Source organism: Neopsephotus bourkii, unplaced genomic scaffold, assembly GCF_033783945.1.
Source record: "Neopsephotus bourkii isolate Nb327-2 ecotype Australia unplaced genomic scaffold, CSIRO-AGI_Nbou_v1 NB_1749, whole genome shotgun sequence".
In the NCBI taxonomy this organism is placed as follows: Eukaryota; Metazoa; Chordata; class Aves; order Psittaciformes; family Psittacidae; genus Neopsephotus; species Neopsephotus bourkii.
Window position 1 is genome coordinate 4,052,066 of NW_026902223.1, and position 27,421 is coordinate 4,079,486.

Genomic DNA, 27,421 nt, shown 5'->3' on the forward strand with positions numbered 1-27,421 from the left:
TTTTTCACTGTGCACTTCCCTTCCAGCTGCAGTTCAGCTCTTAACTGAGTTTTTGCAGCACTAACTTCCATCATAGCTCATTTTGCTCTTATTTTACTGTTCTATTACATACTGGTTTTTATTTATATATATATACATACTTTTATTACTGTTCCTGTCTCCTTACTGTTGCATTAAATGGTGCAACTCTCATACAATAGCTCATTTTGACCACTGTTACTAAGCAAGCAGGAGAGCTATTCAACCCTCTTTAGATAAAAATCAGTGTTGAATTAAGGCACAGTTCTGCTTTATGCACAACCTCTGCCACTTCGGTCTCTCCTAAAACAGAGCTTGTGAAACCAGTAAGGTTTCTCTCATAAAGACACTGTTCATATAAAGACTTCTTCATAAGGTGCTTTCTCCAGCAGAGTGCACCTTCAGCTCAAACCCAGCAACCTGGGAGCAGCACTTACCCACTTCATCCAGAGCTCTTGTGTCCTCAGCTGTCAGTCACATAGCATCAGATTTATAACCAGCACAACACCTTCACTCAAGCACTGGTCAACGATGGCACCAAGCTGCTCTGTGAATTGAGAAATACTTCACTTTGAACAACATTGCATGCTCAGAGGTAGAATTAAACTGCTGGTTTGGGGGTTAGTGGAGTACTCACAACAGTTCAAGCTATTGGCAGCTGCCGGGCAGTGGATCTTTACCCCACCCTCCGCTTAACTCAAGGACTACACTGAGGACACATTCAAAGCAACATACACTTAAGGTTAACAAATCCATCTAACAGTTTTGAATATCGTATTTAATGCACTGAATTAAATATTCAAGTCAAATGTTAGGTTCCAACCCGGGGTTCACAGACCTGTTGTGTGAAGATGATCACCAAACACAGAACATCATTAAAATCTGCCATGACCACATTAAAGGCAGGATTAGAAGAACCTTGCCAGTTTCACAGACAAAAGCATACCTGAGAACTGTGGCCTGAAGTCAACTTCACAGACTATCATAGCCTGTATTCCAGTATCTGAATTATTTCTTACATGGAAAAAGGTTTTCAGTGGTCACCGTTTAGCAACAGAGCGCAATTCCCGACTCATTTTGTTCTGTTAGCATCCATCCTGCACCATCCCAGAAAAGCACCATTTTAAACTGATGCCAATTTAAACTTAACCCAGTATCTTGTACATTGTTTGAAACATTACCCACTTGCATGTAAAACACACAAGTCTTGACACATCACAAGTGACATGTTTCATTGTCTGTTACACGAATTACAGCTCTCAACAGCTTGCAGGTAGAGCTCAGGTATTCAGCTCTGCCCCCAAGGCAGGAGAATGAAAGGTTTGATAATCTCACTGAAAACCTGGCAGTTTATGGAGACACCTTAAATATAACAAAAAGACTGGACAGAACAGTAAGATTGTAACATCTGGCAAAGGAAGAACCTGCTTCACATTTTAGAACGCATGCAGAAGAGAAGGTTAATACAAGGTGCTGCTTGCGGCCTTTCTGCATGCACACACAATGACTGGACAACCATCATGGCAGATTTTATATTACTGAACTTTATGTACAAAAGCCTCTTTCAAATAAAACATTTAATGTAAAAACAATGTTCCATTTCAACAACTGAACTGGTTTTGATTCTTGTTTTGGGGTTTTACTTTTACATCTCCTGTACCATTCCAATTCTTTTCAACCAGCTTACATGGCATCTTCAAACTCTTATCAAAGGTACATATAGAAAAGGCATCTTTATAAATAGAAAACAAAGGGACTTTTTCAGCTTTTATTATAAATTGACATGACATACAAAGTTTACTGGACAGAAGTAATTTCATTACTATTTTTGGGGGGATCACCAACTTTTTGTGCAAACAATGCTAGCCTTCTTTTAAGCATTAAGAGCATAACTGCTTAAGAAATGACATAAGCAATAATTCTAGAACTACATCTCCCCTAAAATAATCTATTTTTTTTTACATATGTGCACAGCTTTAGCAAATTAAAGCCAGAGAGAAATGCTCGATGGACGATCCAGAGGCATACTTGGAGTTTGCTAAAACTCAAGAGAGCTGGCAAATTCAAGAAGGTTGTAATGAAAGCTGCAGTTTCCCTCCCTCTTTATTTTGTACACAAAAATCAGTGACTAAGAACTTAATACTGGATGACAAATCACATCCACACCATTAGTTAAATAGTCTCACAGTTAAACACATCTTAAGGACCATCAAAATCAGTATTTACATTTTATAAATTTATGAAGACACCATTAGAAAGCTTATTTACCCCTTCAACAACCAGGGAACTGCATCTCATGGTGATGGAATGAAATAAAAAATTAAAAATACCTGTATTTACAGCAGCATTGTTCCTTTATAAATAAAGAATATGAAAAATGCAATATTTTAAAGGATAATAAAAAATTGAGGTGATGTCACTCAACCACAGTGCTTGCTGGAATAAACCCTTCGGTGCTGATACTGTACCAGTAGTGAAACCACTTTCCATTGGAAAAAATCTGTAAACGTATGCATAAAATGTGTTAACAGCAGTGCAAAACTGCTCAAATATAGTTTAGTCAGCATCTTAGTATCTGTATTGAATACAATACATCACAGAATACTTACATAAGAAGTGCAACACATTTTCTGGTCCAATTTTACAGTGCATTTTTCCCTCAAGAGTGGCATCTCGAAAGCCAAAGCTAAACCTTATGGCCTGGACTTGCAGTCTGTGCTCAGGCAAACAGCAGGCATGAACTTCATAGGAAGTTAATCCACGTAATGCCTACGTACTGACTATGGACTCCGGGCTTTAGCATGGCACACTATGATGTGGAACCCTGGTCAAAAGGGTTTTACACATCAAATCCTTTGTGTAGCTGTGTAAATGTGTAATAAAAATATAAAGGAGCTAATGTTCAAGTTTAAAATGGTACACTGGGTGATCAATACATCAGAATTATCCACAAAAACCAAACTGCTGGTAACCTCAAAAAGCCAAGGTGGGACTTCACTGTGTCTGTAACAGGAAAAACCAAGATCTCTCCAAACAGGCACAAGACAAAGGAAGTGCTAAAGTTCACCAACTTTGATAGTTTTAGTGTAAGGAAACATTACTTTGTAATTTATGACCAATTGATAAATGATTTCAAATACAAGGATCAAGGTTAAGCTTTAAATAGTGAGACCTTGTTTTCACAAAAAGATAAGTGAATCTAAAGAAGTAAAGCAGAACCTGTATCCCAATCCCCCTTCCCTGCTGTTCCACAACTTCATGGTAGGAAAAACAGCCAGATACAGATGCAAAAATCTTAATATAAAAACGGTTTTACATATATTTAAATTATGTAAATTCCATAAAGTTCTTAAGACACTAATTACTAAAATTACAAAAAGATTTTCATATTGCTCTTCATGCTCAAACTCTTAGAATATTGTCATTACATCACCAAAACCGATATACATGTAGTACTTGCATAATTAACTGAATAGAAACCCTGTTAAAACAATATCCTTGTTGAAATCATTTATTTCCATCCAGCAGTGCCTGTTTGGAATCTCTGTATTTCTGTGTGTAGTTCTTTATCAAGCTCATACACCCTAGAACGTCACTTCAACGCTTGTCCGTTGAATGGCAATTGACTTCTGACTTCAGAGCTTCTGTTTCTTGCTCTGTTTTGTGACACCTGAGATGCCATCCATTTCCGAAATCCTCTCTCTCAGATTATTTTCACTATATCCATTTGTCGTCCCACTTTGTTCCTCAGAAGATTCCTCATCCGCTGGGGAGGTCGATTCTCCTTTCTCCAACTTCTGCTGCATCTCTCGGAGCCTGGCAACAGCTTTGTCTATGGACATGATGCTGATGAGGTTAAAGTCATGCATGCTGACCAGATGGAGCATAAAGTTTCGACACAAGTTCTTCTTAATTATTTTCTGTCCGTAGTTTTCCACAAACAGCATACAGGCATGATTCATTTGATTGTCAGCAATAAACCTGTCAGACCAGAAAGCCAGCGTTACGCAAGTAGAGCGCTTTCAGACACAAAAAGATGCCCTGTGACATGGTTTATCAATATAACTACACTGACCCTCTATTTCAGTCTCAACATCTGCAGTGTTTTTTCTCTCCACAGGCACAGGGCTATGGGGTACAAGAACAATTAAGAACTTCAAACACTAAGATCTTGCCACTAAATTATCCTTTACTGACCTTTTCCTAACCAACTGAACTGCATTTTAAGTACCTAGAGAACTGCAGTGCAAAATGATAAACCAATTCTATATAATTTATCTGTATCAAAAGTAAGCACAGTAACATACCCGTGCTTCATAACATGAAGATTCCATAGTTTCATCACTTCTTTCTCGCCTTCGTTAACATCAGAAAATTCTTCAATTTGCTGGAGAAAGGACAAAAGGCACAAACACACCCATCAGAACTGCATGTCTGCTGACAAGGAGCCAAGGCACACCTGAAATTCAACTTCTGCCACCTATACATCACAGAACGTACACTTATTTACTTCCATAATCTATGCACACCCCACTGTGTGCTCCTGTGATACCAGCATCTCCTCTCTGAAGGAGAAAACCAGCCAAAACGATGAGAACTTGTTGAGACACGTGACTGAGCTGGCTTTGCAACTACAGGCATACTTGAAACTACCAAGAATTTCTATCATCAGTGGCTCAGCATCGCAATATTCTCTTAAAGCTCATTTTCATAATACATCCCTGCTTGTTCCCTGTAACAACTGCAGACCAGCTTTTAAAAACCACAATCCATTTAAAGTAATTAGGTATAAATGGAATAATTACAGTAATGGTTTTCTCCCGCAGCCATTCGGGGTCCTTTTCATCCTCACTGTCTACTTCCATCTCTTGTGGACGCAGAGGTAAACACGTGTCACTATGGAAATACAGCCGGTTGTGCCCACTGCTGTACGTTCGCTGCTGCTCTACTTCTCCATCTTCAGACTCAAGGAACTCTGACATACTTGCTTTCGTACGCTTTGGCCTGGCAGAAGGTAGAACAAGTGACTGCTTTCAACCATTATCTAAAGTATGAAATTACTAAGAACTGTAATTGGTTAATACCAGTTCTAAGCTTCAGCTTGCAAAACTGTCATGGGAGAGGAAATTGCAAACACTGAAATAAAACCCATTAAAACCCCAACACTCTGCTCCAACCCACACTCCATCTTTTGGGGAAGAGAAGTTTTAGGACAAGGCAGTTAAAAAGATAGGTACCTCAACTGAAAAGATGTAGAAAAATCACAAGCAAAGTTATCATCCTTCAATTAGTTTATTTAGTTGTAAAACACTGCACTTAAGAACAGTGATATTTAACACAGTCCATGTGGACCTACAGGTTCACAAATCCCTGGGTTTCACAACTCCAGTCCACACGTCGTATTACACAAATACAGATGGACCTTGCTTTCCACCTCCCTACCTGCAAACCAGTATGTGTGTGATAGGAGTTCTTTTGACTGGTCCATTGCGACTGAAGGCAAACCCAGGCTGGCGATGGATATCCTGGGGATTTCCTGCATAGGAGCCATCGTAGCACTCATTGATGGAAACATCTATTCTAGCACCTTTTGGGTGATACTGGAACAGATAATTGCAAAGGTACTTAGTGAAGAGGAAGGAGAATACATCAGGCAGTTTATACAAGTAGCTTTTTCAATTCTGAATACCTTAAATGTCACCCTATCAATAACCCAACACAGCTCTGGTCTCCTTTTACAACACCCAAATAACTTTAAGCTCTAGAAACAAATTATACTAAAGCTTCCTCACTCTGTACCATTTTATTGTTTTATATACGACAATTCAGAACAGAAATAATTATAAAATTAAGGAAAATATCAGCATAAAATTGCTAACCCTAGAAATTAGAGCATTTCTGGATTTCCTAAAGCTTGGAGACGCTTCCAACCAAATGGAGATGACATTGCTGTCTGCATCACATAAAAGTACATCAATGTACAAGCAGCAGCTGTAGTCAGAACTCATCCTCCAGTGACTGGCATTATTTTTATATATACATGTATTAATACAATCAAACCCACAATTTCCCTCCCCCATGTAGCACACAAACGTCCACAGGAAGCTGCACTTAACCAGTTCTACAACTGAACAGGCTTGCAACAGAATCACTGCATATGTCCTATCTGTGACAGACTGTGTAGTGTTTCACACTGCTGAAGTATGAGGTTACTTACAACATAATTAAAGATAAATCTGCTGTGGCAAAGCTTGAGATGTTTCAGTAAACTATAGAGCTTCCGACAGTTCAGGGTGCACCATGGGCAGTGCAAGTCATCCCGGGCTTCAGTCTGCTGCCTCGTGTTGTTGTTATAGAGGAACTGATGCAAACAAAGCAATTGGTGGTTATTAGCATCAAATGCATTTCATTGATTTACTTCCCAACCCCCAAACCAAAGCTGGACTTAATTTCAGGAGACCCCTACAGTAATAGTTAAGTTCTTGGGAACACTACACCAGCTCAGTGTACTCAGACTCTGGTATCTCAAGAATTTCTCCCCCATAGGGAGACCACCTGTCCCCCTCCAGATGTCCAACAAGAGCTGTCCTTTGTATTTTGGAACAGCAGATGTGCCCCCAGGAAGATTAGTTTTCAAAAACATTTCCTGTAAGAAATAGTATGTGGAATGGTTCCTAATATGTGAATCTGAGACCCCTGAAGGCATCCACTGAAAGGGCAGATGGAAATTTCCACCCAACTCAGAAATGAGCATTTTAATCCCATGAAGTGTTTAGATTCTAGCTCCCCCCTAATGCTTATTTTTAATACCTGGTAAAATATTCTCAACTTTTGTCGAGGTTCATTTAAAACATCTCTCTCTTTTCTTGTTTGAAGGTCTGTTGGCAGCGATTCTTTCACAGCTGAAAACACACAGAGACATACGTTTCTTTGGTGAAAAGGGAAAATAAAGAAGTTATTCTACCCAAGTATGGAAGTTCTGAGCAGGGCACACTGCTGCTGAAGGAAACTGGTTACTCCAGTGTACTTTGACCTAAGTAGCTCCTATCAACAACAAGGAAGTCTTGACACTCAGCTTCCTCCACCAACCTACAGGCAAACCCACCACATCTGAACACCAGATGTAGCTCAGTTTTGGAGAACTCTTCAGGTAACTTAAACACTCAGGTAACAAGCAGCATTTTTCTTACCCCATTTATGCAAATAGAGAATGCTTCAGGTATAGCTAAAAGCAGTGGCTGGGAAATAAAAAAACACCCTACTGCTTTCCAATGGCTGCATTGCAAATAAAGCTCAAGTTCAATGTCAGAAGTTTGCTAAGTAACACAACAGACAACAGTCTGAAATGCAAGTATCACACAAAATATGTAACTGAAACTTTAACCCTTAACTCTTACCCCTCAAACACTTCCTGTTTGTAACAGCAGTGCTCAGTTGCCTCTGAGCCTCTTCCATGTACTTTAATCTCAGTAAGATTATTTGATCCTATACAATTAACAAGAAACCCCACACATCAAAGGAGGTTTAGAAATCTAACCTCAGGAGAAACCAAATAATGACACCTACTTGCTTCTGAGTGGTGAAAAGCTGGCAAAACAACTGTCATCTCTACTGACACAAGGCATTTTAGAAGATGCGCTTATTTCATATGTAATATTTTGGAGAACAAGAGAAATTTCATCCTCTCTCTGTACGAAAAAGAGAGGAGGCCTCACACTTCAGCCTGCACCACATCAGAGCAATTAGAATTCCACAGCTCAGTTACTTTGAGTACTTTGTAATTACAGTAAAGCTTAAGCTGCTACATTTAGAAAGTCTTTGATGTTTTTATTCCACTCCTCTGCCCTGGGAATAATACCAAAGTAAAATGACAACACCAAATTCATGCACCCTTGGGAAAGATGCACTGGATCTTCCTCATTTACTATCAGAACCTCTGACAGAAGTTTCCTACTATTTTCACTCACCTCTTTTCTTGGTATTGACAGACTGAAAGCAGCACAACCATCAAATACTCTACAACACTGCACAATACATTCCTGTATGTTGGAAGGTGGTTCCTGCTGTAACTTTACCATCTGACTAAAATAGTTATCTTCTCTGATTCAAGAAAAAATAGGTTCTATCAGTTCATCAGCAATACAGCCGTGCCACATCCCTAAAGCCTCTGTATCTATTATGTAGATAACTAACACTTTGTAGAGTCAGTCAACATGTTGCCATTTCTTTTGCAAGTCTTAGCACAAAACCTGCCTAACAAATTACAATATAGGTCTCCAAGAAACTAAAATACAAGGAGGCCTGGAACGAGGAAGTAAAGAGGAAACAGAGTAACTTTTACAGTGAAAGTTCAAGTACTTCCCTGCTTCTGTTGCCTTTCTTCTACTGGAAATACTTCCGTGTTCGTGTGTTGTAATCCATTCAGCCTAAGTACCTGCAATCCCTGAGCTCAGGTAAAACACCCCAGGGACTAAGCCTGGAGACACAACTGCTGCAGTCTAGATCATTACTTCTGTAATAGGGACCTAGAAGTTTCCTTAACCACACAGTCCCAGGCTATTGACAAGCCTGGGAATACTGACTACTCTGAAGTGGATCGGGTGCCAGTTGGGCCTAGGTATGTTCATAGGTGTTTAAACAGCAGGAGCAGCCTGTTGTCCTCTGTACAGTTTAAGTTTTCCAGCTGTCCCAGGGCCTTACTTGCCAACACAACATTTCAAGCTGAAGTTATAAACAACCTGGAGCAAGATAAAAGAAAGATAGTATCCAGGCCAGCCCCCCTGCCACTAATTCAGATTAAATATGACAGAAAACTGCTATTAAAGAAAAAGGACACAATGGTCAAAGGTGCCTTTTCTATCTGGTATCAAAAATATCTAGTAGCAGCTTTTTTAAGCTAAGCTGTGGGTAACAAGAAGTAACATAGTAACAAATTTGAAATGAAGCAACTGAACTAAACTGAACAGTAATTAAAATGAGTAGAGCAAAGCAGACAATTCTGTAAGTCGTACTCACAGATTCCACCCCCATGTATTTCACACCAGGCTGTACAAGTGTTGTCTATAATCACCTCAATGTTGTCATGACTTCAAAGATGCCACTTTTTAGCTTTTAAACTTACCTTAAAAATGTTTAAAATATGGACTAAAAAGCCCATTCATTTCTGCTTTTTAATATATAAGATTACCTGAAGTAGCTGCATCTGTGCTTCAGGCTTCCTGACTCCCTGAAGTGCTAACGCAAATCATTATTCAGCAGCAAACCCAAAGTTTGCTTACCTATAGTCTGAGTAGGTTTAACAGAATTGGGCTTGTTTTCTTGAGGGAGGCTCTCAGAATTCCGTGTTGCAAGAGGCTTGGCTATAGGAGCTGTAGACTTATCATTTGTGTCTCCTGTCCAACGAAGAGTAAACTGAAGTGTAGGTCCCTGAGAAAATGTTTCAAATGGAGGCAATCTCTGAGGGGGAAATCAAAAGTAAAACAGCAGAATTGGTGTCTTCCCATGTACAAACACAGGTACAAGAATACACAGAATGGGGGACATGTAATTTTTTAATCACCTGAAGTCCTTGTGTTCTCAACATAAGCATACACACTTAGATATACTAAAAAAACAAGGAAAGAAAAGCTGAAGATGATGACTGTGCAGTTTCCTGCATCATTACCCACCAGCCTGCTGCCCACAGACTTCTTTCTACTCACACCTACTCCTAATTCTGGGGTCCAGTATTGTATATTAATACACAAACTTTAAAAACTGTACCACTACCACTGTCTGAGGAGAAATGCCATTGTTATATTAACCTGTGGTTACACTCTTATATGCCACTCAGTTACCAAGAAATAGAAGAAACCTGAGTGAAGTCCAAACTCCTATTATCAAGTATCACACCTACATTTATCAATGAGGTTACTGGATTCCACCTTAAAAGCTCTTTATTATACTTAAGGTCTCATTAGTTTACAAAAATGCTACTGCAAAGATAGAAAGCCAATGGCAATGCGCGTATCAGATCTGGGTGATAAACACACTGGCCATGACTATTGTCTCTTCTCTTTGGAGTACGAAAACTCTCTTAACTCTCCCAACAACTGACAGCAATCATATCCCTGTCTGAATTGAGCAAAGTTAAAGCAATTTAGATATATATATTTACTATCACATGTGGAGGATCTCTTCCTAGGATCTCCCTAAGAGCCACTTCTAGTTTTTTCAGTTTCGATTTCTGGCTCACAGTTTAACAGAATCAGAAGCAGTATTCCAGGTAAAGGCTGAACAGGACACTAGAGCTTTTAACTATGTTTTTTATCCACTTTGGATCATGTCTTTTTTTGTTTTTCATAATTATACAGTTACGTTGATTCACTACTTTGCAGCCACACAGAATTTTCATATTCTTCTCAGTCATTACAACCAATACAAGGAGATGGGAGCATGTGATTGTGTAAGTGCATTAAATCACCTGCATTCATCTGTGCTTCACCTACATCGCAGCATTGATGCACCTCAGCCAACAATTTCTCTCTGCACACCCCCTTCCCTTCATCACTAAATTTAATCAGCATTCTCTTAAGGTGTGTACAAGATCACACCTATGAAAGCTCTGGTTTCCACTTTCTTTCCTCAAAATATTCTGCTTCTGTAATTTGTTCCTTTTGATTTGTCCAACTTGAATTTATTACAGTAATAAACACTGAATTTGCCTGATTTTATACAACAAATTCACAAGTCATTGAAAGAGGCAGCTGCCACACCTACAGAAGCTAACACTGCTTGTATTAATGACCTAGCACAGCCAAAGCCTTCCTAAACTGAGAGCTAAATTAAAACTTATACCCATACATCCTGAAGAAGTACAATTTCCTGTTCAATTAGATCCTCTTTCAGAGGAACAGTCACTGACTGCATTTTGAATTGTGTTCCACCTTAATTCAGACCATTTTAAGAAGACAGGTCTTTCCGTCACTAAAACAATCCATACCTTCCCATCAAGTATTGTTTCCCATGTTGCTCTTTTCTTGCTAATGGGACACTCTTCCATTTCCTGCATGGCCACTTCATATTCCCCATCCAGAAGCTGCAAGCGTCTGTCACGGCAAATCATGTATTATGAGTAAAGCAGCTCAATTTTATTATTTGCTTATTAAAATGTAGAATATATTTCACAGTATTAAGTTTCCATGAACCTAAGAACACAGATTTTTCAGGCAAATTTATCTGGCATTTCAGTGCAAACCTACAGGTGAACACCACCCATAATGAAAAAGCTGCCTAATGTCAAACACTTGACAAAAAAGCCTCCATCCAAGCCATTCCAAGAGATGTGGGAAAGCTATTGTTAATGAACGATTAATACTGTGATGGGAATCTTCCTGTGAAAACAACAAACCAAAAACAGAATGACACCCTGCCCCGATCATCTCATATTTTTTTCTGCTTTAGCAATAACTGTTCTGTTCTAGCAAACCAATATGATTTTAACTGCTTGTTTGATTTCACCATAGTAATGGACAACTGATCTCTTCTTTACATGCTAGCAGAATAATATCTGTGATTGCACCAGCGGGAATCTGGGCACAGAGAAAATGATGCCACCAGATAGAACGTAAGCAGTAGCATATTTCAGGGACTGTTTGTTTTACTTCTTAATTACACTATGACCGATCTGCAACAGAACCAAGGAATTACATCTGTCAAAAAACTGAGGAGAAAAATCTGATGCGTAAGTTCATAAAAGGGAATTATTTACAAGTGTCACTAAACAGGTCTAAGTATAAAATGTGCATTATGAAACCTGTAGAGTTTTTACTTAAGACAACAATCCTAAGCTCTTACTGTAAATACTAGCTAAAAATGCAGCCAAGGACAGCCAACACTGAAAACAAAGCACAGATTTAAGACTAAACAAATTCCTAACTATTAACAGAAGCAGTATTTATTTTAGATAATATTACCTGTTTTTATCAAATACAGTCATTTGTGCTACAAATGTCTTTTCCCCATCTTCACGATTTGAAGAGTTTCTTTTTCTTCTAGCTGGAAGCTCCTCATTGACATCTGTACACAACAAATATGGTATGCCATTATTACAGAAACACAAATTCAAAAGATCAAACAGCTTCTGTGTGACTGCTGATAATGTCAGATGTGCCAAACCACAGAAAAGGACAGTATTTAATAAACACCTCAATGGCAACAGAAGGAGCACTTAGCTTAACAGTTATCATATTTTTGGTATGTTCATCTATGTTTACAGTTTATTCTTACTACTCTGTCAGCATAAATGATTTGGTATTTGATCTTCCTCCTCTTGTAGCTATAAACAAGTGAGGAAGTTTTCCATTCTACATGCACTCTCCAAGGCTAGAACACATCATGTCTTGATAAGATTAAGAAAACAACAACAAATTTCTAAAAGCTATTTTCTTTATTGGTTAGTCATTTAGTTTTGATGAGACACCATGCCAGCACCTACAGCTGAGTCAGTAGTCATCAGTATTGCTGGAGGTTTAATGATAGTCAGTGACCACAGGGCTCTCTTACATCACCCACCCTCCCAACAGTGTTGCCTCACACCTTCACCAGGAAATATTAGTGAAAATTGGTCTTAAATTTACACAAAAATAGAAGCACAGTTTCTAGCTGCCAACTCTATTTTATCCCCATCTTGAAAAAGACTGAAAACAAGGAAAGCCAATTCAATTCCTCATCTTATTACTGGCCATTCTCAGGGTATGACCTATGCTGCACACCAAGACAACTGAATACACGCCTGCAAGAGAAACCTTTGTAAAAACATATTTAAAGACTCAAGTTACCAATGTTTTCATTAGTTTCGCCATTTATCAGTCCATTAAACTCTCTTCTTCCTGGACGAGTTACTCTGAATAACAATGAGTAAGACTTCACCATATGGCTGTTGCTTGGTTCAAATTCATTGCTGGAAACTGCAAGCGATGGGAAGTTGCCTGGTTTTATTTGGCTGAGGTCTGGGTTTAAAGGCACCTGCTTTTTACCTGTAGGAACCTGTCTTATCGGACAACTGACATCCTGCAGGAAAGAAAGCAAGCTAAGGTTTAGGTCTTTAGAATACAAAGGAGAGATATTAAGTATTAAAATTTACACCATTTTTGGTTTGTACTCATCCTGCCATCTTTTTGAAAACAAGCCTTGTAACAGATGTAAATTAAAAAATCTGGAGTAACAATCCCAGGTTTTAAATGTAAAGCCACAGATTTGAATGTGTAAATAAAACTGGCATTTTATAACCACTTCTGGCAGCAGCCATCTTTCTCTAAGTGATTAAATTAACACTAACATGAGGCACTCAGAAAGATTGCAGAACAGCCATTAATACTAATTTAATTCTGTTTACCTAAAGAAATTACATGTTTTGGTTATATATATATTTCAAGGGCTTCCTAGCTTCTCCTTCCAATATTACAAAGTGCACTTTGTAATATCTGGGAGATAAAGAACCACTTACCTAGGATTTATTATATTCAGTATCTCTTAAATAGATCACTGAACACTGTGTAGTATTGGAAAAACAAGGCAAGATGGCCTAAGCATGCAACTCGCAGCAAAGCATTTCAAATAACCATCAGCATCTCCTGCTTTTACCATATATATCCATACCCTAGCAAGTAACAAAATTGGCCAGAAACAGTATTAACTCTTAAAAATGTGTTAAAACAGCTTAACGTTCTCAGGGGAAATACGCAAAGTTCTGACTGCAAATCTTTCCCTTTTTGGTTAAAAATTACAGCATGTGTTACTGAGCCTTCCATATTCCCCTAGCTGTGAAGATAATTTGCCAACTGGTGTGAAACAAACACAGCTAAAACAGCAAGCAAATTTAAAGACGCCTTGAAAAATTGTTTATGATTCATAGAAGCTAAAATCTGCAATAAATGAGATGATCGATGTAAAAAATCATAGGTACAGAAAAAGCAAGGAAAGAGGCAGGAAATGGCAGATGACAAGAATTCAGAACAACTTATTCCTTTTAATTCAAAAGTGAAAAAGGAATAGAATACAAGGGACAGACTATTTGAAGATTTTTGTGATTGCCTGTTTTACTTTAGCCTCTGGACATAGCAACAGAATTAATAGTTTAATGATTTGATACAAAAAATTGAAGTAAAAATAGAGGTGGCTGAAATTCAGTGACCGAGTCTGACTTCCAAGCAAGCTGAATCCAACGAGCAAAGCTGAATCCTTTGTTAAAACTTCCAGATTTTCCTCATAAAGTACAGAACACCCATATACATATATATATGTATATATATCTGCTTCTTAAGAACCCCTTATCCAGTCAATAGAAAACAACTTTAAGAACTAATTTATTCTAGAGTAAATCTCAGAAGCATCATTTCACCATTACCTTGTTGCATAGCAATGTTCATTACATGTTCCAGAATCAGGTAACCATTTTGCTTTAATGTATATTAGTTGTTTGTCAAATCACCTTTACCTTTCGTTTCTTGTGGCACACTTTCACGAGCAGTACTTCCAGGGTTACAGAATTTTGTTCATTCTCTGAGTTTTGTGATGGCTTATCTAAACAGAAAAATATTTTCAGTTTTGAAAAAGGCAGAGATCTATCTAGTGGTGTAAATCCACCTGCAAATGGTGTAAATCTACTTTTAAACCATAGGTATATCAGGCACAAAGACCTCTAGCCAAAGTCTAAGCTGTAATTCTCCCCAGACTTAGTGCAAATTCCCACTTGAGAATATATGCTACCTACCTACTTTAATATTAGCAGACTCAAAAGTGTAGTTGATCACCAATGTTTAAAGAGTAAGCTTGCTACCTTTGGTATTGCCAAAACTGGTTTATAGCAGAGAAAAAGGGTACTGATAGATTCAAGGCAAGTCAGAATACACTAGTTAGACACGAGTCACATTAGTTCCTGTATTTTCTTTCCTTTGCAGTTTGCAAACCTAGAACTTGGTTTGCATCAAAACTTAAGATCCATATGCTATCAGATAGGAAAAAAACCCCAAAATAATACCCCTTAAATATTATGCAAGGTTAAGTATATGCAGAATAGCTGTTAAAGGACTCCTGAACCTGAAAAAAATGTCTCAGAAAGTAAGACTTGCCTTCACGGTCTCAGCAGTAGGATCAGCAATACCAACTAAGAATTGTCTCACAAAATAAATGTCACTGTATTGTAATAGAACATTTAATCACGTGGATTTGTGCTTATCTGAAAATGGGCCCTCGTATGGAAGAAGTACAAAGATAAAATCAAATTACACATATGGATAAAGAACATTTTCTAGAGGAAATACTGAAATACAATGATTAGCCCAAACTGAATGAGTCCGTAAGAAATCATTTTTGCTCTTTTTGAATCTTAGAAGTATCAGTGTGGGCTTAACTTAAAAAGCACGATGACTTCACCTTAATCCATCTCACATAGAGGGAGGTGCAACCAAAACCACACTTCAGAGTTTCTAGAGTAATTTTTATCCAGACAAATGACTGTATTAATTGCACTAGCTTAATTTAAATATCTTCTGTATTTAATATTCATTACAGCATACACTGCTTATTTTAGTGATATACTTTTCTCTGCTACAAATGACCACCAGGCTCTATTTGTGGTATTCTCTTGAAATGAAAGGTGCAGAGTCACGCAATTTGGACATTCAAAAACACACAGAAAGCACTGAATATATTAACACCTTGAAAATCTACTACAGCCCATGTCTGTGTAATATCACAATGTAGCAGAAAAGGAGTAAGAATCCCAGACCGGTTTGGGTTGGAAGGGACCTTAAAGCTCATTCAGTTCCAAACCCCTGCCATGGGCAGGGACACCTTCCACTAGAGCAGGCTGCTCAAAGAAAAAGGACTACTGGCAAAATTTATGGAACAACCACCCTATCCACTGGGTATTTTAAAACACAACAGCTTACCCTTCCCTCCCCCTTTATTCTATACTTCCCTATTCTTAGCATTAGCTGCCCCAAAAATCTTTTCTGGTTTCCCATCTTAAATACTGAAGGCAACATATAACATGAAGCTCTTGAGAGCAGAGGCAAGATGAATACTATCCATTCAGCCCAGCAATATTCTGAAGATCCAGAAGCAGAATGTTCCTAATCTACAGATTTTAAGAACTTTCTCAGACTATTATTACAGTTTAATACAGAAACAATTCTGAAATCTAGACACTTGCAACTCTAACTTTCAAATATCTTACTGAATAGATCTGGTTAAGCATAAGATACTTTGAGGGTAGCAGCATCCAGAAAAAGGTACAGAACCTGTTACATGAATTGTATTAGCTTGTACGTCCAAAGACTAATTTGCCATTCAGAATATTTTTAACTGAAAAATTAGCAACACTTCTTCATTTTAATAGATAATCATCTATTTTTTTCCTAGGGATGTAAGAAGACAGCGAGTTTACAGCACAAAGCATGTCACCGCTGCTTCCATTAAAGCAACAGAAGCCATCATTCTCTTCTGTGAAGACCAATATTCCAATTTTGAGAGCTAAAGCCTTATGTGCAGAAAAGATACAACTAAATGACTGCAAGTAACACCACCACCATTTCCATTGCTTTTATAACCACTGACATGGCCTTTGCCTCATTTCTAGTCTCTACTTGACAAAATTTATTCTCACACATCTATTTTAAATTAAAACCAACTAAATTTTCTAACTACTTCAAGCCTGGGGTTTGGGGTTTTTTAAAGCTATTTCAAACACCCCAAAGACACTCCCATGGAAGTACTTTCCTCAGGAATTCCTCAAGGCCTATTTCAGTTTGAATGGATGACAACTTCAAGTATTTCTCAATCACTGTTTTGATTAAAACCCCTGAAGCTCATCTGCTTAACATCATAATTACTCTCCAATGTATTTCAAGTGCTACTGAAAGTATTATAACTAATGGGACAGCCTGAGCTTAACTAACTTAAAATCTGTGTCCAAACAGCCAATATGAAAAATATTCAACTATTCCCCTCGCAGATCTACACTAATTTCAAAGGTTCTATACAAAGTAACAATACAATGAAGGAATTAGCAAACATACCATTTTTATGGAAGAACCCAGTAAACGTAAGTTGCAAATGAGCAGATAAGCTAAACAGAAAAAACAAGAAAGGAAATGTTAGAACAAATGAGTATTTTCTTCTCACAGCAGCTGCTCCATTCAATGACGTGTTCAGGACAGACCTAGACAAGAGGCAGAACTATAATGATGTCATACTTCTTTCTAACTTGCAAATTGCCTGGATACAGCAACTGCAACTGATGCAAAGTTGTAGACCAGTTTTCTCTTAAAGACACGGATTGTCTCTGTGTACTCTGTGACTTGATACATAATTAAAATCAGAGGTTTAAACCCCACAGTAGCAGGGAATTGTCAACATGAGCTCTTGCCTTCACAGGCCCGCAAATACATTTCCCAGACATTCTTCAGCAACAGAGAAGAATTTTGGTGTAAACTTTCTAGAACTTCACCCTGAACCATGCACTTGATAATGAATTTTTTTCAGCAAGTACTTTCAGTTTGATGAGGAGAATCTTTACAATGGGGAAGCTATTGCCTTAGAAATAAAGATTGTAAGTCATATCAAGTCCACATCATCCGTGACATACACAATCAAAATATTAACTGCATCTGGTTTGTTTCACAGCACTGCAGCTCAGAGCCTCAAGTATTCTCAAGAGTATTCCACTGACTGCAGACGCATTTCATTTCAGATTGTTAAATTTAGAATACATCACAGCTTAAAGCAAGTATTCATACACCTGGAGTAGAATGGGTTTCAAAACCACTTAAGTGTTTCTGAAGTACACAGTATCAAACAAGGTATCATCTGTTACACTATAACTCCAGATACAACTTTGATCACCTTCACTGACTTCTCAGGAAGATAAAACCTGAGATTCAACACCTATTTTTAAACACAAACATTCCTGAGAGCAAGGACAGGATTAGTCAAAGTGCCAATAGCTTCAGGATTCAAAAGACTGCATCTACAGCAACTTGCATCATTCATCCAGATTATTTATCCAGACCAATTCTAGACTAAAGTACAATTTTAATAGTTTTAAAAGCAGAAAAACAACACACAAATCAATACTCTATTTTATTTCCACATGATCCTTATCCTCAAAGATATTTACCTAGCAAGTACCCACGATATATGCAACAAAAGATAATTAAGAAAAATAAATGTACAACTTCTTAGAACACAAAATTTATGTCTGTTTGACTCTAAACTGTATCTATCATGGCTGCCTCTGAAGCAGTCTATTTGCAAACACTATGGAGAAAGAACACCTGGTTAAAACCCAAGCAAGCACCACAAAAAACCATTTCAACAGGTCTTCACACATTGAAGCAATTTAGGTGAGTCTTTAAAATGTCCAGAATGCTTTACATTTCACCATCTATACAGTACATCAAAGGGTTTTGGCAAATTATCTACAGTTTTTGTACCAAAAGGGATCATAAAGCCAACCTGCAGGACCAAAATGGATCCCTGACTGAATGGTAGACTACCTTATTCTGAAAGTCTAAGAACTGATGGGCTAATTTGGACCATATACACTGTCACAAGGACTTTCAGGCTTCAACTCATACAGAAAGGATGCACTTTAAAAAAACCTGTTATGGTTATCTATCACACTCATCACAAACATTCTGTATACTACACCACTTCTCAGTGAACATACTTCTCATACCCTTTTATTTCAGCACTAGGAAAAGCTACTCGTGGCAAATACCTATTGGAGGCTCCTATACACATTCTAAGAAACAGCATGACAAATACCGAAAGCTTTTCTTGACATTGTTTTTCTTGAAGTTTTTAAGTGATCAATGCACAAACAGCCATTTTACAATTTTGGAAGAACATTTCAAACAGTAAGTACCTTGCTTCTAATAATTACTCTTATCACTTTATCAAAGACTTCTGATTTAGCACATACTCATTTGTACACACACAAACATGTATGCAGGACAGTACCTGTGAGATTCTTGTTCTCCCTTCATTTTCTCTACTTTTGATAACATGTCATCTACTTTGAATGTTTTCCTGTGAAGAAAAAGCAGAAAGAATAGTTTCACACAGCCACTACTCCCATCATATATAACAAGAAAATTCATTTGACTTGGTTTTGAATCTAAAACTCTCTGTACAACGTTAGCTTTCTGTTCAGAAAGCACCTTTTTATACATAGTAGCACACCCGTCTTGTAGGGACACAGCTGCAATACAGCTTCTCAAGCAGCATCAAAAGAATACAAAGAATTAAAACCATGACCATGCCTGACCACATTTCACCTTTGGTCAAAGAAAGTCTTTCTGCTTTAGTGACGCTTACACCTACTAAGAATTTATGTATCAGCTCTTCAGTCATTACTATTTTAAACTTGATACCAACGAAAAAAACTTAAATCCTCATCTGACCAAACCACTTAATTATAAGATAAAGCTACTTCTAGAGCACACACAGGAAACAATGTCACAGAGAATAATCGCTTCAAATTATTTCTCTCCTTTATTCTGACATCAGTCTGCTCACGCTCACATGTTCAGCCTGTTCTACCATACATACAATTTATTGCTCGTTACTAAATAAAGTTCACTCATGAACAGAAGTTGTTCAGTGGTTTCCACAACAGCCTTTATTCTTTAAAGGCAAATAAATGCTTGGACCTGGATGGCAAAAAAATTGCACTAGAGTGACAATGGCAGAGCTGTGAGGGCATCCTTCCATTACATTTATGCCTCAGAAAAATGAAGAAAGAAGAACATAAACTGTTGCCAAATGCTGGATTTCTTGTGAAGGGAACAACGATGACACACTCTGGGGATGTGGGAAGCATCATCTACAGAAATATCCTGACTGAAGAAACATTGATGTCATACGCTGTCTACATGCAGCATGAAATGCATCTGAATGACTAAGTTACCAATCACATGGTGACTAATAGTAGCACTGGACAAGAAACACAAGTACAGGGCTACAGCCAGATAACAAGGCCAAAAATCATTATGATTTGTGTAGTAAACAATCACTGATTCAGAGGTTTACTCAGCCTAAGGTTCACAGAGATGACAGATTCAAGAACTGACTCACCTATGCTAAAACATAGGATTATTAAAATGCACATTGCAAGGCTCAGCTTTGAAGCCAGAGATGTTAGAAACAGGAATTTCTGGAAAGTTTCAGATTCTAAGGTAAAAAAGAAATTACAAATCTCTGCATTCACTTTGTCCAAGCTCATCAAAACCAGCCACTGTTCTCCAGAACAGTAAGTAGCCTTCTTCAGACTAGAGAACTGCTTAAAAGAGCTCTACAGCAAACTTATGTCACGACTGGAATACGAGCCAGAAACCAGCTACAAGACAAACATATTTCAGGAATGGGGGAAAGTTTAACAATCTTTCATAAGATATACTAGTATCTGACACAGCCTGCATTTAATATTTGTGAGCACTATTGATCCAAAAAGAACAATGACACCACCTTTCCTAATTTCAAACTCAGGTTAGCCAACACAAGAAGAGAGTCCTCCTAAAACAAGATCTCTCAGAAAAAAGTAAAAATAGCAACAAAAAATAAATTCACATTAAATCCAAATTGTTGCCTTTAAAGTTAATTTTAAGAAAACTTTAAAATGACAGAAATTCCTCTAAACTAAACTACTATTTTTACGTTCCCACATACATCAGACAAAACAAAGTTACTGTAATAACCATCCCTAACACCCAGGGTTTTTAAGACAGCTTTTGCTTGGGCTACAAGTATGTGCATCTTGCACATTCCTTTCTCCACCCACTCTTATTCCAGCCAAGCACACTAATAATTAGCAAAGTATTAAAAGTCACATCCCAGCATACCATTACCCTGCCAATAAATAAATAAATTATTCATTGCATGGAAATATTTTTTTTATTAAGAGTTAGGAACTTATTTCCAGTGCCATCATTTGGCCTAACAATACAGTAACACCTAAAGACAGACCTATAGGCTGAAAGCCCATTTCAGTTCTCCATCAATTATCACTTGACCAAAGCATATCACCTCTCCAATGATAAGCAGCAACTTCAATACCTTTTTAGACCAAGTTGACACATGTGTATTAACCTACTGCCTACCAATGCTTCTCTATACTCTAAACATTCTAGTCTTTAGACTTTCTCAGTATTAAACATACAGATCAACATCAATGGATAATTTATTGGTAAAAATGCAGTTTTACTTCCCTATGTCTATGTGATAAAATTTGTCTGTCATTTTTCTCAGACTACTGTAGAGATAGAGATAAAAGATGTGGAGCTATAATTACTCTTGTGATAGGTAAGTTCTATAAAGCTTGGAGGTAAATTTTTTATACTTTACGTATGTACGAGGCTGGTTATGGAAATGGCAATTAAAACAATGATCAGCATTTAAAAATGGCAAAATTAACAAGTTCCAGGGAGAATAAATAAGATACATGTATACTCATGGCCCACATAAGCAGGCTAACGATGCAGTTCTGAAAGATACTTCTTTGCAACAAGAACTCTGGTAATACACTTTCACTATACCGAAGCCAGGTAAGTATTTTTCTTTCCTAGTATAAGCCTATAGAAGATCCTTCTACTCTAGTTTGGATATTCAAAGCCCCTTTTCCACCAGAATAACATCATCACATACCTTAATTATTTCTATTGAATAAAGAATGACAGTTAAGGTCTTGCACATATTTGAAAGTGTTTACCAGCAAACAACTACCCTGCTAACCTCCTCTGGAAGTTCAGTTGAGACTGTTTTGCCCCTACATCTAAGTAGTATAAACTAACTTTAAACTACAACTGTTGTGGTTTTAACCAGGCTGAAAGAGAAGGACCACAGTACTGAGAGAGTATGGAAATATGGGAGAGGGGAACAATACACTTCACAAGTATTTTCTGGGGTTTTTAATCCCTCCAATTATGCTATCTCATTTCTGATGCATTAGTTTGTTCTTATAAAGGAACCATACTGAAGTGTTTTACTCAAATCTTCCTAGACCTAATTACCAGAATGATTTCAATATTGTCAGAACTAGTGAGTGAAATGGCTATTAATGTCTGTTATTAGAATACTACCTACCTAGAATCCCAGTTCTAAAACAAAGTGTTAAGGGAACTAGAGAAAAATCAGTACTTTTCAAAGAGAAACGACTTGTGCAGCTGAACCTGAACAGGAATTTGGAACAGCAGACAACACAATGTACATGCAAAAGTACTGTTTCTTGTTTCCGAGCAACTAGAGCAGATAACCAAAGAAACAGATTCAGGTAGAACACACGCATTTCAATCAACTAGAAGTTAATATAAGCTATAAGCAAAAACTTCCTGTTGCACAATTCTAGTTAAGGTAAAAACAAAACAAACCCCAAACCAACCTGAACATTATTCCTTAAAATTTAGCTCTGAGTTATTTTAAAATAAGCAAAACACTCACTTTGGTAACTTTTGAAAGAAAAAGTAAGCAGCAAGTTCAAGTTTAAAAAAGATAAAGCTTATCATTATCTGCCCTAAGTACATGAAGATGTATGTTCTGGATTCAGTTTGAAGGAAAAGTGATATTGGCATTAATAGCTAATGGCAAGAACATTAAATAACATCCAAGAATGCAAAATAAAAGCTATATTTAAACTAAAAAGATGCAAATTCTATCTCTCAACATATCATTCAGAGACTACCTTCCTTAGATACAAAGTTTAAATTAGAATTGTCTGCATAATCAGATTTTATTGCTATTGCTTAAGCATTCATGATTAAGTATTTCAGTCCCACATCAACTGTTCCAAGGCATTAAGAACTTCAATGTTAAAATATTATTTTTAAGTTAAGTTTTCAGGATACAGAAAAATCCAAACTAACAAATGATTTTCAGTGAAGAGGAAGTAATCAAAAGGACTTTGCAATTCTGCTAATAAATAGCACACACTACACTTTTCACTCTGCAGTATTTATATATGTTAATATCAAAACCAATAGTTCTGTGTTTGTTTTTTTGCTGAATAAACACTTAGGTTACCCTTTACAATAAAATGTTTCATGTGATTATGATCAAGCACCATTGATTATAAAAGCTGAGATGTTACGTGGGTTGTTTTTTTAAGAAGTTCTCAATGAAAACAGAAAACCAACAGGACAATTATTAAGGATTCTGTAGGTATTTCTCCACATTTGAATACTCCCAGTACTAACAGGAGTCACAAGCATAAAGTCACACACACCCTTCACATTGCAGAAAAGGTTTTAGGTCTCAGAATCAATGGTGAAATGATATATACATTTTTTAAGCTCTTCAAAAATAAAAGGTCATGTCTGATACACCACATGAAAAGAGGAGGTCGCCCTCTGCTATTTTTCGGACTTCTACTGGGTTGACAGTTCAGGATTACTTTTCAGAAACAATGTTACCTTTTGATATTTGTTCGGGAGTTTCTGTGGGACATGTAAGTGAGGGTCCTGTGCAAAAATATTGGCTGTAGGGGGAAAACAAAGAAAAAGGTTATGCTTTAATTAAAACTTCCTACAAGTCCAAAGTAAAGGAGTGATAAAGACCAATTACTCACTGCTATTAGATTCCGGGTACGTAGAAATCTGTATATCTGTGTTGGTTCTGAGAAAAAGAAATAGGTGTTATCCAACATACCTTCTACCTCCAGAAAGAGCCTTACATTCATATAAAAATATCTTCTTTAGCATGTTTTTGCTCTTTAAAATAATTATCACATAAGTCACTGTTTAAATGAAGAACCATGATGACCAAATAACTCCAAGTTAACAAGCTAAAGGTTACTCTACCTACTGTACAACACAAAGCAAGTTCTTGTTTAAGCTACCATAAATCAGTAGTCACAACTCAACTATGACTGCTCTTGCTTTCTACACAGTATGTTTCTTACAGGCTTTATATCATAAAAGCTCAGAAAAAAACTCAACCTATTGCCAAATAGGTAAATTTTCTTCACAAGTTAAGGAACATGTGTGATACAATACCAAAATAGTAGACTGGATTTAGGTAGTCAGACAATTTGGTATCTGATTGTTTTATCCTTCTGGAAAGTACCAAGGTCACTTGCACAAGGTACCAAAGCAAGAAAAGAGACTGTCAGTTGACTATGACACATTACAGATCATTCTACAAGAAGAAATTAATTTCCAAAACCCTTTTACATTCATAGGATCAGAAAAATGTTGATTCTGGTACAGCAATCACTGCTTCAAAGAGCAAACAGAGGGAAGATAATACAGCTGTGTGCAGTACAGACAGGAAAGGGCAGCATCATTCGAAATAGGTGAAACAAGCTAAGTTCAAAAGATCTAGACTTGCCTACAGAAAAGAGGAGCTTCAGTTTAGTTTCAACCAATCCAGTTAAACCAGGACAAAAAAGGTTTTTGTCTGGTTCAGGCTGTATCTAAAAAGAATTCCAATCTAAACTGAAATACACCCTTTTTACACTGAAATAAAATCCTGTTTCATTAGGTAATGTCAGCAAGAAATCAGGAAATGACTTGATAAAACACATTAAACGATGAGAAACAGAATGAAGAACACCTTGATTCCTGTGCTACAGCTGTTAAAACTGCCTCCATTTCCCATATAAAGAAAAACAAACAACTATTTTTTAAGAAACAGAAAACTTTTTATTTTCAGATGACTGCAAAGCGTTTATTTCAAATAGCTGGAAACCTTATTTTAGTTTATGGAATTCTGTGATTAAAAGTGAAGGAGGACAGCATTTTATATCTTTTATCACTTTTTAAAGATACTATTCAGCCTTATGAACACTTACGAATGTTAAAACCCCAAAGAATCTATTATTAGAGAGACATATTATTATTAGAGAACGAAATCTTAGAATTCTCAGTATTTCCTTTCAGAAGTCTGATGAAAACCAGTAAAATTCTGCTTAATGCAAATGATTGTAATGAAATCTGTGTTTTCCACATCAAGATGAAAGATAGGAAAGAAAGAAATCAAGCAACGTGCACTTTGCTAGAAAGTGAAAATGTAAAGTAGTCACAACTTTTAAAGCAGTATCTCGGGGGGTTTTAGTCTCCAAAAAAGCATGACACGATTAGAATTTAGACAGGTATGAAAACATCAAATTACACTCACAAGGATGTAATTTAATTTAAAGACAGCACACTGCTGCTTCAAATTTAGCTTTCCCAAGTAGAAAAGCTCTGAAACACACATTTCATCCTGCAAGTAGACATGTTTCTCAAGTGCTTATTATTCAGCAAAAGCTTAAAACGAATCCTTATCTTTTTCTAGCATATGACCTTGAAAAGGGACAAAAACACGAAGGAAAAATATGATTCGATACTACATTTGTTGGGATTTTTTAATCCATTATGTACTTATTGCAGTTTTCCCATAAAATTCACACTGTGGAGTTAACACACCACGATACATTTACACTGTTAACTTACTCCTGATTGCTACCTGCACAGATCTATCTGACAGACTGAGGCATGGGCAAGGGAATTTTTTCCCCTGCATCTTGGACGCGAACACTGAACAAACCTCTTAGAACTCATTTGCCACTTGACCTATTTGCAGTACAGTATTTACTGAACACAGAGCTTTGTTAACAGGGCTAATTCAAAGGACCCCACGTTAGTAAGGATTTGAGACACCACCAAAAACTCCAATGCTTTCTCAAACACTGTCACTGTCTATAGCAAGCGAGCATATGCGGTGACAGCACCAATCCTAAAACAGGATCATGTACTTAATATGGCATTAAAAATTTCCTTCAAATCCTAGCAGTTGCACAGAAATCTTTCAGTACAACGTAATTCTATTGCTACACTGTGCTTATTTCCATAAACAACTTTCTGGTGCATCCAAGGGGATTCTCCTCTTATCTGGCACTGCCACAGGGTGACGAGTGGGTCGCAAAGGTCAATTTCCAATATGAAATCTCAACTAAGGGACAATTATGGCCAGACAAAGAAAAACCAAGTACAGTGAAGTCTTAATCACATCCTGCCCCTGAAAGGGGTTCCAATGGCAGTCGCCAAAGGGGAAGAAGAGCCTCCAGGTTCTCAACACCCCCGTGCCTCCAAGGGCTTTTAGAGGAGGGAAGGGAACCAGCAGCCACCCCGAAAGCCTGATGGGAGCTACTGAGCAACCAAGTTCATCGGCTGGGCGCAGACACAACCCGCCCTCCGCTCGGCGGGCCCCGGCCCGGGGCGCCTCTCACCACCCTGCCCCACACCGGCCCCCGAACCTCGCGCTTCCGCCCGAGCCCCGGCGGGCCCCCGCCTCCCCGGCCGAGCCCCTTCCTCCCCCAGCCCCGCTCCTCTTCGCCCTCCTCCCCGGTCCCAGCTCCCTCCCTCCCCCGACCATGTTTACCCCCGGAAGCCCCTACTCTCCACAGCCCTCCCCTCCTCCTCCCGCCCTTTCTGCGGCGGCCCCAGTCGGTCCCGCCGGCTCGGGCCCCCACTTCCTCCCCCGGCCCGGTACTCACTCTCGAAGGCCTGAAGAAAGAGCTCGTGGTCGGCCTGGATCTGCTCCATCTTTGGCTTCTTCACGGGGGGCAGCGCCGCCGCCGCTGCCGCCGCCGCCGAGGAGGCCGAGGAACCGCCCGAGTAGCCGCTTCCTCCGCCACCACCGCCGCCGCCTGCGGCACCACCGGATTTGCCGCCGGGAGCCGCCGCCGCCGCCGCGGCGGAGCCTCCGAACCCCCCGCCGCCGCCGCCGCCTCCGCCGCCACCTCCTCCTCCTCCGGCGGCGCCGCCAGCGGAGCCCGAGCTGGGCCCCGCACCTCCACCGTGCTTCTGAGGAGCCATGGGCCTGGCCCCCGAGAGGGCCCCGGCAGGACGGAGACCGAGCGGGGAGGGAGGGGGCGGCTGGGGCGGGTGGGGTGAGGCGGGGGGAGGGGAAGCGCCGAGCTCCAACTCCTCCAAGTCTCCTCCGCTCCGCTCTCCTCAGCGCTACGACCAGCCGAACCCGACGACCACGGCACGCCCGCCTCCCCTACTCTCCCATTGGCTCCGAAGATGGCGCCGCACCGCCCCATTGGCAGGCGCGGGGCCCGCCCCCGCGTGACGCACGGATGGTTCTGGAAGAGTTTGGTTGGTCGGTGCGCTCCGCCGCTTGGCGCTTCTCCCCTCCCCCTCCTTTGAACTGAATTCGCGGGAAAGGGCCGCTCGCCCTCCGGCGCGGGGCATGCTGGGTAGAGCGGGCCGCCCGTCACCGCCGCGCCGCGCCGGGTCCGCCCTCGCACCCCTCCGCCGCTTCACGCGCAGCTCCGCGGCCGCACAGACTGTGGGTCTCCTGTCCCCTGAGGAAAGCCGTTCCCTGCGCGGCGGGGCCGCTGAGGGGCTGCCCGTCGAAGCTGGGGTTTGATCGTTGAAAG

At 39.0% G+C, this 27,421-nt stretch overlaps 1 protein-coding gene across 1 annotated transcript; it reads right to left on the reverse strand.

Moving 5' to 3' along the window:
• Positions 1–1,577: 1,577 nt before the first annotated feature.
• On the reverse strand, positions 1,578–27,019 carry SUZ12 (SUZ12 polycomb repressive complex 2 subunit). The gene is made up of 16 exons (XM_061377015.1): positions 26,531–27,019; positions 23,621–23,667; positions 23,466–23,530; positions 19,024–19,092; positions 17,079–17,128; positions 14,495–14,580; positions 12,837–13,068; positions 11,973–12,075; positions 11,000–11,105; positions 9,297–9,474; positions 6,829–6,920; positions 6,236–6,379; positions 5,461–5,618; positions 4,824–5,022; positions 4,326–4,405; positions 1,578–3,999 (listed from the first exon to the last, which is right to left on the reverse strand). The coding sequence occupies exons 1-16, from the start codon at positions 26,850–26,852 to the stop codon at positions 3,654–3,656; spliced, it is 2,277 nt and encodes a 758-aa protein (XP_061232999.1). The 5' UTR covers positions 26,853–27,019; the 3' UTR covers positions 1,578–3,653.
• Between the last annotated feature and the right edge of the window lie 402 nt (positions 27,020–27,421).